General features: G+C 41.7%; 1 protein-coding gene across 1 annotated transcript in view; it reads left to right on the plus strand.

The window, feature by feature from the left end:
- The window catches only part of pdlim4 (PDZ and LIM domain 4), a 45426-nt gene that overhangs the window by 24707 nt on the left and 4052 nt on the right, over positions 1-16667 (plus strand). Inside the window, exons 4-6 of the mRNA XM_056397085.1 lie at positions 7398-7681; positions 9246-9400; positions 16038-16176. Coding sequence (XP_056253060.1) covers positions 7398-7681; positions 9246-9400; positions 16038-16176 — 578 coding nt within the window. The remainder of the gene's footprint in view (positions 1-7397; positions 7682-9245; positions 9401-16037; positions 16177-16667) is intronic.

The raw sequence follows: 16667 nt of genomic DNA on the forward strand, positions 1-16667 counted from the left end.
ATATATATATAATGACTAGTGGGCAGCACTTAAACAAATCAAAGCAAATTCCAGTATTTCTTGGATTTTATTCTATTTGAGGACAGTACACTGACAGCTCTGAATGCAATGGCATGCAAAGTATCTTAAATCTGAACCTTTTTCCAATGAGAAAGACAGTTTTAGAGAGAAAATGCCTCTCCGGCTTGTAAATGGTTATCTCATCCTACATCTGCGTTTTAGCCTCTTGGTTGTCAGCTTTAATCTTGGGACAGTTTTATGCACCAGTAAAGTAATACCACCAGTTACTGGCATTTTTCAGGTTTTCAAAATTCCTTCCATTAAATTACACAGTGGCAGCTTCAAGTAGGTGGGAATTGTCTATATTGGTCAATGTTAAAGTCAAACAGAATTTCTTGGCACACAATAATCAGAGTGCCATTCCTGGCGGATACCCTGTTATTAAAGCGATAGCTATTGTGGCCGAGCACTATGGCCCTGTGGAAAGAATGAGGCTTCACAATGCGGAAGCTGAGAGGTCTGGATCACACGTCACTGAGGCTTCCAGTCTCAGTCCAGGAGCTGGCAGCTGAAGGCGAATTCTCCAAGCTAACATTAATAGGAGCTGACAGACAAAGTCCTTGCATGACTTACAGACAGTAATTCCTTTACTGCTTGGAATTGAATTTTGCTTCTGAAAAAAAAAAAAAAAAAGTGTGCATGACAAATTTGTTTTAGGAATGGAACAAGGCCTTTGCTTTCAAATATCTGCCTTTTAAAAACACATGACAGTAATAAGTTAAAAACTTAACAGAACTCAAGAGTTATAAACTTAATTTGTCAAAGATGCATTTTTACACTAAGGAATAATAAATAGGGAAGCAGACCAGTTAGATGTTGTGCAAAAACTGGATTAACATTTATATCATAGAGCCCATGAATAGTTCTTAACAATATGGGGCCATTAAATGGTTTAGAGTATTCTCATTGGGTGCCAAAATATGTTTACTGGGTCTACTGCTACTTAATCCCCTGCCAGGAAATCTCAGACCAGTGGAGCATTACTGGAAAGTCTTTTTTAGCTGCTCCACATTCATTGACACAGCAGGCCTTTTAGATCACAGACCTGTGACCCCACTTATTTGGTTGTTTGTGTTCACTAATCAGCCAGTAATCCCAGAAATGTCCAAACCAGTCTTTGGGTTTTCCTAATGGAGCCTTCCCCGCTCTGCTTGGCTGTCAGCGTGCTGCGGAGTGGACGGGGTCACTGAGAGCACTCACTGCAGGGGTGAACAGGCCCAGGGAGACTGCAGCCATCCAGGCTCATTCAGATTTAGAACAACCTATTCTCAGACGGTTTTTCAAGGATTAGAGGAAGATTTCTGTTTTTAACCTCAATCCATCCCTTTGTTTTCAGCTGTTTCTCTTGCTGTGCGTCGCGTATGTGACACAAATCCCTAAACCCTGAAACAACAAGGAACTGCACATAAACTGCCTTGTGTCTTTACAGTTCTGGTAATCTTTATTAACAAGTTAAATCAAGAATTGAATTTATTGATAAGTGGGATTATGTAAGGAACAAAAAGAAAGCACAGAGGAAGCACAAAATTAGGCCTAAATGTGAAAACACTCACCCAAACTGTCCAATATGTTTTAAAAAGATACGTCTGTGTTAAACTCTTATCCATTATACTTACTGTTGGTCAAGGCTTGGTCACGCTAGCCTTTAAAACTGACATTAATTCCAACAGCATTGCCTCTATTAGTAGCACTGTGTAAATCCATTTAAAGCTTTCACGCTGAGTTCAACTTGAAGAGCCAATAGCAAACAACCTTGACAGTACTGAACTCTGAGGGAACGGAGAGAGAGAAACTCCAAAATGGAGGAAGCTATCGTATCTTATTTGCTGTGTTGCACCATTCACTTTTTTCTAAAACTGTGCTGTATGTAATTTATTTTTTTTTGCTATCGCTACATAGCCAACGTTAGCATTAACAGCTACCAGTCTAGAAGAAAGGTTGCAAGTTCAGCATAAAACTTCCTTTACTCACCTTTTGTTCTGCTTTTATTTCTGGTGAAGTTTTCTACTGAAGTTAGCTTGCTAACCAGCTAGCCCCGTCTCGTCCTGTCTCATAATACTACTTGTGAAAGACACTGTAGCACAAAACTGTAGAAATTACTGGCCTGTTAGCAACCATTGTAAGTGCTTGATAACTGACAACTTAAACATAAAAACAGAATTCACATTTTTAATAATTGCCAGTTTCCTCCACTCTACATTATTTGTGTCTTAGACCATCTCTGTAGTTTCATTATTTAAAAAAATGCTCTGGCTTTTTCTTACCAAACTAGCTAAATCATGCACAATAAGCAATATTAATCTCGTGTGTTACCTCATACTGGAGGGCAGTTAGCTTACTTTAACACAGGTGCTTTTCCCTACAGCATACATTTACTCCAAACCAAATAATGAAAGTGCTGTCACCTGAAACCCTAGGGCTGTATCATAACACTGTAATTGGCTACATCACAACACATTTCATTCAAACCTTGGCAAAATGGAAGAAAAAGTTGAATGGCTTTATTTACACATTTTTACACATTAGAACCCAGGATTCCACTGCTACATTAATCTTCCCCAGAGCACCCCCACTCCGGCTCAGCTGTCAGCCACCTCCTCTGCAGCCCGTCTGTCTCTCCTCCCAGTGAGGCACCCAGGGCCAGACCCAGGGAGCCATAAAGGGCTGGTTTGTGTTTGGTTAGCAGTGCAGAGCGCCATGTGAAAAGCTTAATTTCGAAGGTCCAGAGGGATTAAACCATGCAGGAGGCAGAAGAGAAGGAGGTGGTGTGTGTGCGTGTGTGTGTGTGTGTGTGTGTGTGTTTGTGTTATTATGAACTTGTGTATGTGTCTCCGGTGAGGCAGGCAGGCTGAGGTCTCGGTCCTCAGTTAAAGACGAGCATATGATTTCAATTAGGGTCCTCCACCTTTTTCTCCCCCCCGTCTATCTACCCTTCTCTGACCAAACTGCGGTTGCGGACTGAGGAACCGGAGCTGAAACTGCAACTGCAGTCTTCTCCCATTCAAGCCCTTATTAATCAGAGTGCCTTTTAGTCAGGTTGATGAATGGAGGGACTTGGTTCCTCTTGGCTGGAAGCACCACAGTTCAACATAACACAGTGTATAAGCACATACAGAGGTAAATGTACGTGTAAAAATAAACTTTTGTCCCCTTTATCTGTCTCTCTTTGTGTCTTTCTTTCCTTCTTTTGCACATACATACATGCATGATCAGTCATCCTGAACCATTAGCCATGCTTGGTTACCATTGTAAAACAGGTCAGTGCAATCAGATGGCAACCTGAATTTATGAGTACACAGCGGTAGACAATGCTGGTTCTCATAAAAACTCTAGTTACTGCTTTTTGTTTTTTATTCTTTCTCTTTTTTCTTTTTTCTTTTTTTTTACTCACATTTCAAACTTTCTCGTCCTTTGAGCCAGGAGGAATGCAGTCGAGATTTGGGAGAAAATGAAAGAGTATCCTTTCTCAAGAGAGAGAAATTAGGAAATAGATGATCTCACATATGGCCTTTTTCAACAGCCTTGTTATGTTGAGTTCCTGTTGGAGATAGACTGAAGCTGCTCGTATTAATTTTAAACTGTTTTGTCTACATTGGGAAAACAAGATAAGGTTACCAGGGGAATTGGGGTGATAAGGCATCCACCAGATTAACGTGACTGTCACCTCCACACAGAATCGCCATTAAGCCTGTATGCAGTTCAGACGTCGAAAGGTAAAATAAATCTTTTTAACGAGACAGTTGGCTTACAGCTGATTTTTGTAATAAAAAAAAACCAAGCCACCATACCTTCAGAGCAACTTGAAAGCACTTACAAGTCCTGAATGTTACCAAACTGGCATTTTTATAAGGCAAGCACCAGATGTGCTGCCTTATAAATCTGCCATCCACCCAAAGCAAATATCTGGGCAACAGACATGCAAAGCCGGAGAGGGAAGAGGGTTATGGGAGAGAAAGACAAAAGGAATGGTTGGGGAGGGGCGGGGCGGGGGAACAGAAGGAGTCACACCATCTCAGGCAGGAGTGTGAGGGTGAAAATGGGTGAACATGTGTTTACTGCTGACAACAGGGAAATCTACCTAAAGCAGTGGTATTCAGGTGCAAAATCCTCATTTTTTACACTTTTAACGGATGCATTTGTCTTGGCAAGATACAAATATGGGTATGATGGTTAACAAAATCTTTCATTCACTGGAATGGGGACTGGAGGGAGTGAGGGAATTTACCATTCTGCCTCTTCTAGGATTGATTTCTTTCTGTTTGTGAGGTATTACAGCTGTTACACTTTTAAAAACTCCACTATTCACTTGGATTCAAGGATGCACTGATTTAGATTTTGGTGGTCAACGGGTCAAGGTCACGGTGGCCTCACGGAACGCGGTTCTGGCCTTGTGAACGCAATACCTCAGGAACTTCTCGAGGAAATTCCTTCAACTTTGACACAAATGTCCACTTGGACTCAGAATGAACTTATCCGATTTTGGTGGCCATTATTCCATGCTGTAACTCAGGAAGGGGAGATTGTGACCATATGTCCTGCAACTTGGCTTTTGATTATTTACAAACATAGTCTTCAGCTCCGACCATAATATTTTGGTAAAAGAGTAAAAGATCAGAGTACTTCTTCAACCGCTTCCAGTTATCCACTAAAATTCCCTCCTCCGGTGCCTTTCCCTTTGGGTTCTCTCCTTTTTTTTTTTGTTTTGGCTGTTGTTTTTCCTTATCTGAACTGAGGGTTTAAGGATAGAGAGTCTTGTGTTCTTCAAATTGTTGATTGTCTGTGACAAATTTGTGATTTGGGGCTATGCAAATAAACCTAATTTGATTTCTTCTTCAGGTTCAATTCCCCTTGAGTCATAAAACAAGATCATAATGTTTTTTTATTCTCCGACATTTATTTCTGTTTTAATTATATCACCATATAGGTTAGCGTGTGAGTGCCCGTCCTCCTTCACATGCCGTGTTTGTACAGATCAGGAGTCATAAATGTAATGTCTTTACTGTCCTGCCACTGCAGGAGCGTGTAATATAATACACTCTCAGGGATTTCCCTTCACTTGCCTCCTTTATTCTCTGAACACAGGCATGAGTAAGCTTGCCTGACTGTGATACAGTTATTATACTGGGTGTTATCTAAAGATTTAGCCCCTGTCTAACTATGAGGAATGAATAATGGATTTGCATTAAGACTAAAAAGACATGTAAGGACAGTGATTTGTTCTGAAAAACTTCACCCTTCCTGTTCTGGGCATGTCCTCAGGAAATTGAAAGACAAAAGATGTCTTGGCAGTGAAATAAAAGATAGCTTAGTTCAAAAGGGCACCAAAGAAAATGTTCCTCTCAGGTCCAAAGAAACAGGGCGTCTGCATTTAACACCAGCGCCACATCTTCAGCTGTCCTTGCACCCTACCTGTAGTTACTATTATTAATCAGAAGTAAATGATATTCTTTACAAACTCGATATGTTTCACAAAATGTTGTAGTTGAGGGAATTTTTAATCAAAATCACATGAGGTCCACCATCTGTGCAAATAGGTCTAGAGATAATAAGTAGGATCTGGTTTGGCCTGTTCGGTCCCGTGGTGAGAACCAAGCTTCAGAGTGTCTGGTTTACTTGGAGAGGAAGCCGCAGAGAGCTGGGTGTTTCTGACATCCTGCCAAAACAGGGTTTGGCTCTTGGGGTGAAGCTGCATTGAGTGCTGACTCCCCAGCCTCCTTCTCCAAACTTTAACCATGAATGGCTATCTGCTAGTATGTTCTGGATTCATCCATCTTTACAGCCTGAGGTTTCTGGAAGAGCAGGAAGAGGCGGTTTTATATTTCTTGAAAGTCATCTGTCTTAACTGCAGGAGGCAGGGCAATGACAGGGCACTTTCCCAGGTTCAAGATGTGGGCTTGTTGGTGTACATGAAGAGGAGGTCTCTAGCACGCTGAAAAGTGCTGATTACAGAAGACCTGTGTGTGTGTGTGTGTGTGTGTGTGTGTGTGTGTGTGTGTGTGTGTGTGTGTGTGTGTGGTCCAGGCGAGGGCAGGATGACATCCAGCAGACCCATCTGTTGAAATGACAGGGGTCCTGTCTGGAGAGGCTGTGAACCCCCATCTCCTGTGGCTAAGGCACTTTAAACTAGCCCAAAACACACAGCCACACACGCACTCTCACACACGTGCATGCACGCACACTCTTTCCGGCGGCTCATAGTTACAACAGTCTGACCGAGAGTGACTCCTTTCTCATCCCGCTGCGTTGCTTAACTTGTAAACAAGTCGCTTCGTTTCAGCTGAAATGTTTATAGTCCAAAACTCTGATCATGTGCAGCCCTGTTTCTTCAGTCAAAACTACTGGCTATCTCTAGAATTCAAAGCACCAACACTCTATCAGAGATGCGTGACATCACTGCAAGACACGCAATAAAACTTTATCTGTGAAGTTCAGTGTCTAAGCCAGACGAGCCGGGCTGGCACTTGGCGTTATCACTTGTGTTTGCTGATAGCCGTGGTAAACACTGAGCTGCTCGATGATGTCATTGTGGATTTTTTTTTGCAAATGCATGAAAAGGGCGTTGACCTCAGGATAAACGCACTCACTGAGTATACAGTGGTGTAAGTGTAGGTGCCTGTGCATCTGTCCCGCATTAGTCCAGCAGATTCTTCTAAATAGTCCCGGCAGAGAGTGACTATATGGCAAGAATGTGGATAGTCTGCTCCAGCATGTCAGAACGATGATAATTTAATCTTGTGCAGTATATCAGCTCTGTCAGCCTCTATAAACTATTCAATTCATAGAAGAAACAGCCAGGGGAAAAAAAAAGAAACAACACATTTTTTCAATATTTACACCACACAAACTAATTTGTTTTGACAGAAACATCTGCAGGAAATCTAATGCAAGCTCCTTCTTAATAAGCCTTACTATTAAAGAGGGTAAAAGCAGAAATGAAGTGGAAAAAGCTTTTTCTCTCAAACCTCACTGCTGCAAAGCCTCATTTGGGACCAACCACTCTCTTCGCCTCAGAAGAATTGTGGTTTTCTAGTCAGGGGCACCGCTGTGCTTGTTTTCTCATTTCAGTCCTCTTTTTACTCTCATTTCCTGAACCAAAATGTAATGGTGCATTCTGTAATAAATGCATTACCCTTCTTTGTTCCTCCTAACATTAGCAAGTCTTCCTCTAATGTAACAAGCTTCTTCTCTTTCACCATCACGCCCCTGTTTCTCTGTAATTAAGTACATTTTAAACCATAAAAATCTGGTATTTTGCTTTTAGGCTGTCTTTTATTTCCTGTGTTTTTTTTTTTCTTTTTTAAAAATACGCTCCTGTTTGTTTGCTTCTGTCTTCTTAGAATTTCCGGCCCATCACCAGCGGATATGGCGGTTACAGCCGTAAACCTTCGTACACCCCTGAACCCCAGTCCCCGCAGGCTACCCAGCCCACTCACCTGAATAATGGACACTCCAGACCCAACAACGGCCACAGCTATGGATATGGAAACGGAACTGGAACCGGAACCGGGCACGGGCATGGGCACGCTCAGTACAACAACCCGGCAGGACTTTATGGTGGCAGCAACGGAGACAGATCTCTGCCGAGCAAGATGGGGGGCCTCAGCCTCAGCGCCACACACAGGTGAGACAGTCAAAGTATGTGTTGTACAGGAGTGAACGGAGAGCAAAACATAAACAAACGGGTCTGAAATCCAGACACATTTTATACTTTTTGACAGGACTAGTCTGGAAATCTGGAATTACAGTCTTCAATAAAACAATAGAATTTGGATTAAATAAAAAAAAACTGAATAAAATAGAGTTAACAACACCTTAAAAATGAAATGGAAGTCTTTTTTTTTTTTCTTACAAATTAAGCAAAGCGTGAACCTTATCTATGCAGTGGTATTAAACCGTAAACTGGAACTGTTGAGTTGCATCGGCTTTCAAAATATCCCTCTGTGAGTTTTTCCAGACCGGCCTCGTTGCACACCATTACTGTGAGAAAATCACACAAGGAAATAGTAGTACGTCTCAAGTGACTGCCTCTAAAACCCATCAACCTTTCTATTGTTAAAGCCTCACCAGGTATTTTTCTAATGTAAAAATACACTGACAGTCAATTGCGATACTCCAAAAGACTCAACGACAGATGCACACACAGCAAAAAAGACACACATGCACACTTTGGATGTCTCTCGACACAACTGCACAGATGGCCATGTGATCTGGAAAAGCCATTTATTGTTGCGCATCCCCTCAAGCGGACAATAAATGTGTGTGTTTAGTCTCCCGGTGAACATCCTCTCTCAGCACTCCCAGTGCACACTTACACACACACACACACACACCACACACACACACACACACACACACACACACAAGGACACATTTAAACACCATCTTAACACTGCTCATCTCCCGTCTCTGTCCCTCACTCTCAGTCTCACTTTCACTAACTCAGACTTTCTCCCTCACAGACACTCATACACGCACAAACACACACACACACACACACATACACACACACTCCGCACTGCAGTCCTTCAGACTCCTGGAGGGGAGTCTGGAGACAAGCATGCAGTAAAGTGTGTCAGGATTTGAACACATCTGTCAGCAGCCCTGCTCATCTCCCAGAGGTTTGAATGTATCCAATGAGCGTGATACATCCTGTGGGGCTTGGGAATAACTTGATGGATGGATGAACCTGCAGAAGTATAACACAGAGCTGTTGTGATTAAGACTTCATGCCTGTGGAATCAGATGTAGATTGTAAATTACACACCTCTGTTTCCTCCTCTTCGCATCCGTCTCTGCTGTCTCAGTAACAGGAAAATATACAAGATGTGCTCTGCACAGTCTGTTTGGAGAACGAAAATTGTCGGAATTTATTTCCATAGATCTTTCAGCTGCCTTTTTCTCAAGTTTTCTTTTCTTTCTTTGGTGGTCTGGCAACTGTCATCTGTTCTTTTATCTTTTTGTTTAGGCTACTTCAGCTCCTTTCATTCCTGCCTTTGTCAAACATCACATCATGACACCACCTGGTAAAAGATGTGGAGGCCAAATTAGATACAGGAGACGACACCCCAATGTTGTCTTGACTGTTTGCTAAAGGAAAATGAATGTTTTTTTCATCTGTCATCTAGTTGCCATTAATCAGATTGCATTGCATTAACACTACATCTTGCCTGTCTTTTCTCCTTCAGCCCAGAGCCTCCCATACAGTCCCCTGGTGGCCGTAATGGTTTCGACCCACAGTCAGACGTCTACAAGATGCTGCAGGACTACGAGGAGCCTGCCTCTGAACCCAAACAGTCTGGCTCCTTCAAATACCTCCAGGGAATCCTGGAAGCTGACGGAGGTAGGAATTTTTCTGTGTTTGGATTGTATTTCTGTTATTCCGCAATAATACAAAGTCAGCTACTGTGAGTCTGATACACTTGGCTGCTCTGCTGTCCATGGTGGAGTATAAGATGTTGAAATGACTAACACAACCTGTTGAGCGGGTATAAGGCAGTTATGATGTGGCTTGGCCCCTGGCTATGCCTGCATGCATCTACGCAATAGTCACAAAGTGTTTTGTAAAGTCATATTGTTTATATATATATTTATATATACATTTTGGAGTAAAATAATTCCTCTTATGCAGATGAGGCTGACTCCAGCCAAAGGAACATCTTGATCAGGCAGCTTCTCTCTGACTGCTGTGAACTCCTCTGTCTTACTGGCATAGTTTTCCTTATATAGAAAGACACAGACAGCGAGGATAGGGTTAGAGAGGAAGAGCGAGAGAGCGAGAGCGGGTCAGAATGAGAGAAAACAAGGGACACAGGGAGCAGGCGAAAGATGAAGTACTTTAAATAGCTCACGCACGGATGAACAGGGGAGGGGAAGTTTTGGTAAGGCAATTTACTGCAAAAACAACTTCACAAAGGACAATAAAGTGAGAAATATGGTTTTCCTGTCTGCCTTCTGACCGCTTAGCATTCCAGCCTTTGAGGAGGAGTCATGTGATGCTGACAGCAGCAGAGGAGGGATAATCCCTGGAACTAAAACCTTCTCCTCAGGTTCCTTGTTTATCAGTAAAGCAGAACAAAAGTTGTGAAAGCAGGAATTAGGAGCCAAGTGTTGGTATGTTCAAGCGGAAATAGCTCGGGCCTCAGAGAAGTGGGCTTATGACCTTAACTTCAGCAACTAACGCTGACCCGTCCTTGAGAAAAGTCCTTTAACCCTTTACTATTACTGGAGTGCTAACAGCTGTGACTGCATGAATCTGCAGTGTCAAAGTCAGCATGTACGCTCGGTAACTATTCCCATACATATATAATGGTTTTAACGTATTGTAATGTTTGTATTTTGTCATACAGTCATCTATGTGAACTCTTAATTCTCACTTAGATGGGAGAACCCCCATCCGAAGATTTACCTGCTCTGAGAGAGTTCACATACTCTGGTTTGACTGATGTGGTGTTTTGGATGCCAGTACTGCTGCAGATGTTTTTGCTCGAGAATTTAATCGTGGCTAATACATGGTCGTAATCTGAATATTTTAATTCAACAAAACAACAAAAACTCGTAGTTAATGTGTCCTCCTGGGGCCTGTTTCACACAGCATGCAAACTGCGCCTTGCAGCTTGAGATCATCTTCTCTCGCTTTAATTTTTTTGAACTAAAAAGAAACACTCTACTTGCAACCTGTGCATCAGCACTGGAGAGGACTGTAGGACTCTTTATTTATGAGAGACAGTCATATGGATTTTTACTTTTTGACAGTGTATGACACAGAAACAGAAAATAAATCTATATCTTTTCTCTTAAACCCAGAATAATAGCACCAGTAACATATGCTGTGTGTTACATCGTTGATATCTGTCATGCAACCCTGACATATTTAATGATTATTATATATTTGTGTATTTAAAGGACCAGATAACAGTGTTGAGTCTCCAATATCTCCATTATCTTCTCCTATTTTAGAACAAAGCAGTGACTGATTTTCTCTCCCTGTAAGAACATCACTGTCCCTGGGCAAGTTATCACACCTCTGGTTCAGCCTTTGATGTGAGAACCGACAGGGTAATCCACAGCACAAGGAACAGCGCTGAGCCTGGAGCGCTGCCAGACCGTTTCAGACTTAATTTAGTGCTCAATATTATTACTCAAAGCAACGAGAGGTGGGACAGTTAAAAAAAAAAAGAAAAAAAAAAAAAACAGATGCCAATGACAGACAAAGGGGGCTGGAGGGAGGGAGGGAGGGAGAGTAAGTAGCACTGCTGATGGATTAAAGAGATTAAAAGGAAACTGTTTGTCTGCTGTCAGTGGTCTTTCAGCTTGGGAGACTGACAGATTGATTGACAGGCTAAGTCCCAGAAGAAACAAACGTGACGAACCTCGGGTTTAGATTGGGATCATTGTAAAAGCTACCTGTCTCTGCGTTCGTGTCTGGAGCTGTGTGAGACTATGAAATCCTGTCTCAGGTGTCTTGGGTTGTTGCTTTTTAATCGCACGGCAGAGAAGAAACAAGTCAAATTAACAGCCGAACAAAAGTAGCACTCGGGTAAAAGTAAAATCGTCCTGTTTTCAGATGCATACTTGGCTGTCAGGCTTTTAAATCAACCATAGCTGGTCCTCCTTTTGAAGGAGTCCCCTGTAGAGGCCATGTTGACTTTCAGGGGCTTTTAAAGTTAAAGCAAACAAGAGTGTCAGTTTACCCAGAATTCCACAGGCTCCACCGTGATTGGATAGCGATAGTGGCTGTTAAATACTGGTGTTAAATCAGGGTGTTTAAAGCAATATCACCCAGAAGGATGGATTATTAAAAGTTGAACCTATTGTTCCAGTATAAGGTCTGTCTTTTCCATAACATGTTAGGGCTACTTAGTTATATGCTAACAAGCCAGCTTTTACTCATAAACAGTACAATTTCTGTATGTTTTAAAGAAGTTTTAGAAAAGTGCTCGGAAATCAAATGACTTAATCAAACAATTTCCACCGTCATTAATGAAAATTTGAAGGGAAGACAGACATAAGACGACATGATGAATGAACAGTTGGAAAAAGAAATAAACATTAGTGCCAGAGACCTCTCTGAGACCTCATGCCTTCCCCCAACTCCAAAGTTATTAAGCTCTAAAAAATATCATATTTTCCACCTCATGTTTATTTCCAGCAAAAAACGACTTTCCATCAGCTGCTGGGGGTATTTTTTCAGCAGACAGCTCGTCACAACAGTGATGAATAATGGCCACAAAAAGAAAGCGCTCAGGAGGGAAGCAGGCTGTGTCCTTTCTCAGAATACGACCTCTGTGAATTCAGACATCCATCAGCATCTCCGCAGAGAAGGAAATGTTATACTTTCAAAGTATAACACTTGTCTGATTATTGATTGCCTCCTGGATTTTGAAGCGTAACGCTCACATTTAGTGAGATCTGTTACTTTTAGGTCACTTTGTCAGATGAACCATGTGGGAAGTTAAATGAACCAGCTTGAATATGATTAGAATTCTCAGGTAAGTGAAGTGATGGAGATAAACATCACCTCAGTGATGTTTCCCTTTAAACCCACTCCCGAGAAATGTAATTGTGGATGTTGAAAGGAAACTTCAGAGGAAAAAGAGAGGGAACATTCCATTCAGATAGTTATTCCACCGGATCAGGACAGACCTGAAAAGATTCAAGATTTAAAGACCCGCTTAGATTTTATGGTCCAGTGGGAGTACACATGGGATTTCACCGGTGTGGGGGTTAACCCTTCATCAGTGATATAAAAGAAAAAAAAGAAAAAGAAGAAAAAATGTAGTCAGGAAACTGCAACAAAGAAAGATTTGGTTTTATTTTAGGAGAAGTCATTGTCAGTGATTATCATGTCAGCATTTTCTACCATATTTTCCAATATTTTTCTTTCCCTCCTGGTAATGCTTTTTCTCTCTGATTGCATGTGTGGCCCCAGATATTGTAAATGTATCTTTCCAACACATGTCTGATCCTTTTTCCAATTATATTTCTTTCTAAAAACCCTTTTTAAAACTCTTGCATGAATTGAAACCTGCAGTACATATGGTCAGGGACAAATCAAGACTTTTTTTTTTTTTTCTGGCTTCCTTGAAAAGTTGTAGATGCAACAATATCCCGCAACAGCTGTATAAACGTATTTCATTACAGCTGTTTATTTATCTTTTGATATTGTGATTCGGTTTGCCTTGAATTCCCCATCAGGCTTCCAACTCTGCACTTGACAGGTTTGAGTCAGATGGGCCCTAACATGAGTGTGTGTCCGATTTAACAATATGCCTGGTAGGTATTAGTCACAGTGTGGGACACACTTGAGCGCTATGAATGTTGCGTGGGGTGAGATAGGTGTTGTAATCTGCCAACTTGTCACTGTCTATCAAATAAAATATGGTGTCTGTCTGCAGCTGGCAACAAAATGTAGGGGTCCTAAGTAGTCTGGCTATTTAAAATATAGAAGCAAGACTAAACAAGCGCTCTTTCATCCTGCTTCTTTTTTTTTTTTTTCTTTCATTCATGACTCTAAAGACTTTTATTAGTCAACTTTCCCCTTTGTGAAGAAGTCACAAGAGTCATGCACGTAAAAAGGTTTTCCATTAGAGTGCATCAGCAGGTAACGGACACATTAATCCCAGGAATAACATGCCCAGCTAATGTCAGCTCTTAACACACCGCGGAGCAGTCAGAGGCTAACTGTTACTGAGAGACTAAAAGTCCTTTGAGTCAGGTGCCAGGTGCAAGGTAATTAGACTATGGTTAGTGGCAGTGATAGGTGGTCTGTTGGTCTGAATAGCCTCTCCTGGCACATCATCAGTGAAGGGAAGTCGTACACTGCAGTTCCCAGCTGTGCCCCACTGATCTGCCCTGGTGCACTGGAGCAGCTCCGCATAACCAGTATTAAATATGCCCCTTTCATGCATTCCAGCCAGGCATAACTAAATGCTTGATGCTTGGAGATGATCGTGCTTAATAAAAAATGCTACCCGTGGGAAGGCAGCAGCCATCATAACCAACCCCAGGCATTACTGTAGCAAAATAAATGAGCATTATATACTGAATATATACTTTTTTTTCTCACATAGTTCCAGACAGACTTTGTTCTTATGGGTAAAAATGAGAGATTTGTGTTAAGTTTGAGGTGTGTCATTTCCTTTAGTATTTTACCAGATATTTGAATGAACAAAGAAGCTGTATGTAACAGTTTTGCCAGTTAAAATGAATGTCAGATGACCTCCTCGTTTCGTTCACAGATATTGTGTGATTGTAGCGCACTGGTGTGATGGTTAAAGCTGGACTCTGAGTAACATGGGATGTTTTCCCTGCCAGCTTTCTAGGCAGGTTGACTGATGCATTTGTACAAGGAAATGCCGCTGCAGACTCGGGACACTTGAATGGAGTGGACAGGAATGAGTGAGAGACACAGAGAGGTCAAAGAGAGGGGCAGGTGAACAAGAAAAGACAAATACAGTCCTACGAGATAACGCTGACCTTTGATTCTGTGGCTAGAACAACACTTAGAGGTGCCAATGTTTAGCATGTTCACATCAATGAACCGTTAGCACATTCATTCTGAGAGACTATTGTAATACTGGTGAATAACAAAATCTCCATCTCCGGGAAAACTGATTACCTGTTTTTGGCCATTGGGTTGTACTTCATCGAATACAAAAAGCTAAAGAGTAAACCTCTTCAGAATGATCACATGTAGAAAAATGCAATGCAAGTGGCTGAGGAAGTGCACAAGTGGCAACGTCCTGTTTGTGAAAGCAGGCCACAAGGTTAATGATAAATGTGACCTTAGGTTACATGAACAAAACACTAACATTTACCGCTGGCGGACAATGGAGGCTACCAAGTTGTCTGGAGCATGACACAGCAGTAAAGTCATCGTGGTGGTGTTGTTTTTTTGTTTTTTTTGCAAGATGACTTGAAGATTGTCAGTTTTTAGTGTGCGTTTTATGGTTGTGAGGGTTGTGAAGTGGTTACTAGGTGTGCCAAGGTGTTGTTAGGACATAAGGATTTTCTTTTCCTTTTTTTTCTTTGCTAATGTGTTCTGTGTGGTTGCAAGGGTGCTAAGCTGGGCAGTTGTTCTGCAAAAGCTGTTGAAGTCCAAAATGTCCAAAGTTTTGCAAGTATGGGGAAGTTGTAGGGCTTCAACAGTCCTGCAGTAAATCTGACAGGTAGCCAGAGCTTCTATTATTTTTCCCACCCCATTTATATCATTGAGGGTCAGCAAAATAACAGAAACACCTCTCTGTATAATGCAACAGCACCTCAAATTGCATCCCCTAAAATGATCATAAAGTTGAATCAACGCCTCTCTATATGACTTTCAATAAAAACTGAACAATACAATCTTTATGGAAGGCAGCATTTATTGCGGGACTGTTGTGTTAGACTGCTTTATTTTTAGCTAGATGCATGAGAACAGAAGTGGTAACACAGGTGCTGCAGGTTTTGACTTGTCATATTGTTTATATTCTGCCAAAACTGTTGGAAAAGTCATCTATCATAAAAAAAACACACACAAGACAGATAATATGTAAGATAATAGTTGTGTGTGTTGCCCAACAAGCTCTGCGGGGGGGGGGGCAGAAATAGTGAGAAGTAGCTCTGTGGGGATGAGAAACTGACCCATGATGCCTCCTTTGAAAGTGTTCTGAGAAATATTTATCCGTCTTTGTATCACTTACCAGCCTACTACAGACCTGGAAATCACCACGCTCTAGTCTTACTACCTGGAACTCAAAGGGTATTTCCTACAGTGTGCAACCACAAACACAAATACACAATACACACTCACATGAATCTGTGTGGCTTTTCCCCCTGAAATACCAGATGGACAGTACCAGGAAGTGTTGGATGAGTGGCCCTTGAAAAAATACACAAACACTCACACAGACAAATACACGCAAACACACACACACACACGGTATGTCCAGTGTCCACAGCTACTATATTTATTCTGTTGTCATGTTGTTTTTTTCTAGGTGTGTCCCCAACAGAGAGAATGAGAAACTTAAAGTCTCCAGTCAGGTCTCCAATCCCCAAACTGGGAAGCCCCATCCCCAGCCCCATGTCTGGTCTACAGAAGCTACCCCAGTGCACACGCTGCTGTAATGGCATTGTGTAAGTATTACAGTACAGATCCTAGTTTTTCATTCCAAAACTAAGGTGAAAAAGATACAGTAAATATGTTACTGAAAATTTGAATGATTAGTCTTATCTCATTTGCTGTTAAAGCAGCTTTAATCACGATCTGGGAAGAATATTTCGCCCACTTGTTTTCTCATGGTGCTTGTAGATATAAAAACTACGCGAGGTGAGTTAAGATTCTTCCCTGAAACAAAGAGGTTAACTCGTGCACCAACAAGCCTTTCACAAGTACTCAGTAAAATCTACTCCCATTTATCACTTTAATGATTAAACCAAGCCATCCTCCGCACCCTTTCCCACGCACACATGCTGTATACACACGTATTCGTAATCGCGCACGTCGGTGCATGTACACAAACTTACGCCAAGCATTAAAGTGCATGCACATGCACACACCTTTCTGCCAAAGAAAACCACATGCACCGGTAATCCCCCCCCTCTATAAAAGCAGCTGCAGGTAAGCA

Source organism: Seriola aureovittata, chromosome 15 (genome assembly GCF_021018895.1).
Source record: "Seriola aureovittata isolate HTS-2021-v1 ecotype China chromosome 15, ASM2101889v1, whole genome shotgun sequence".
NCBI lineage: Eukaryota > Metazoa > Chordata > Actinopteri > Carangiformes > Carangidae > Seriola > Seriola aureovittata.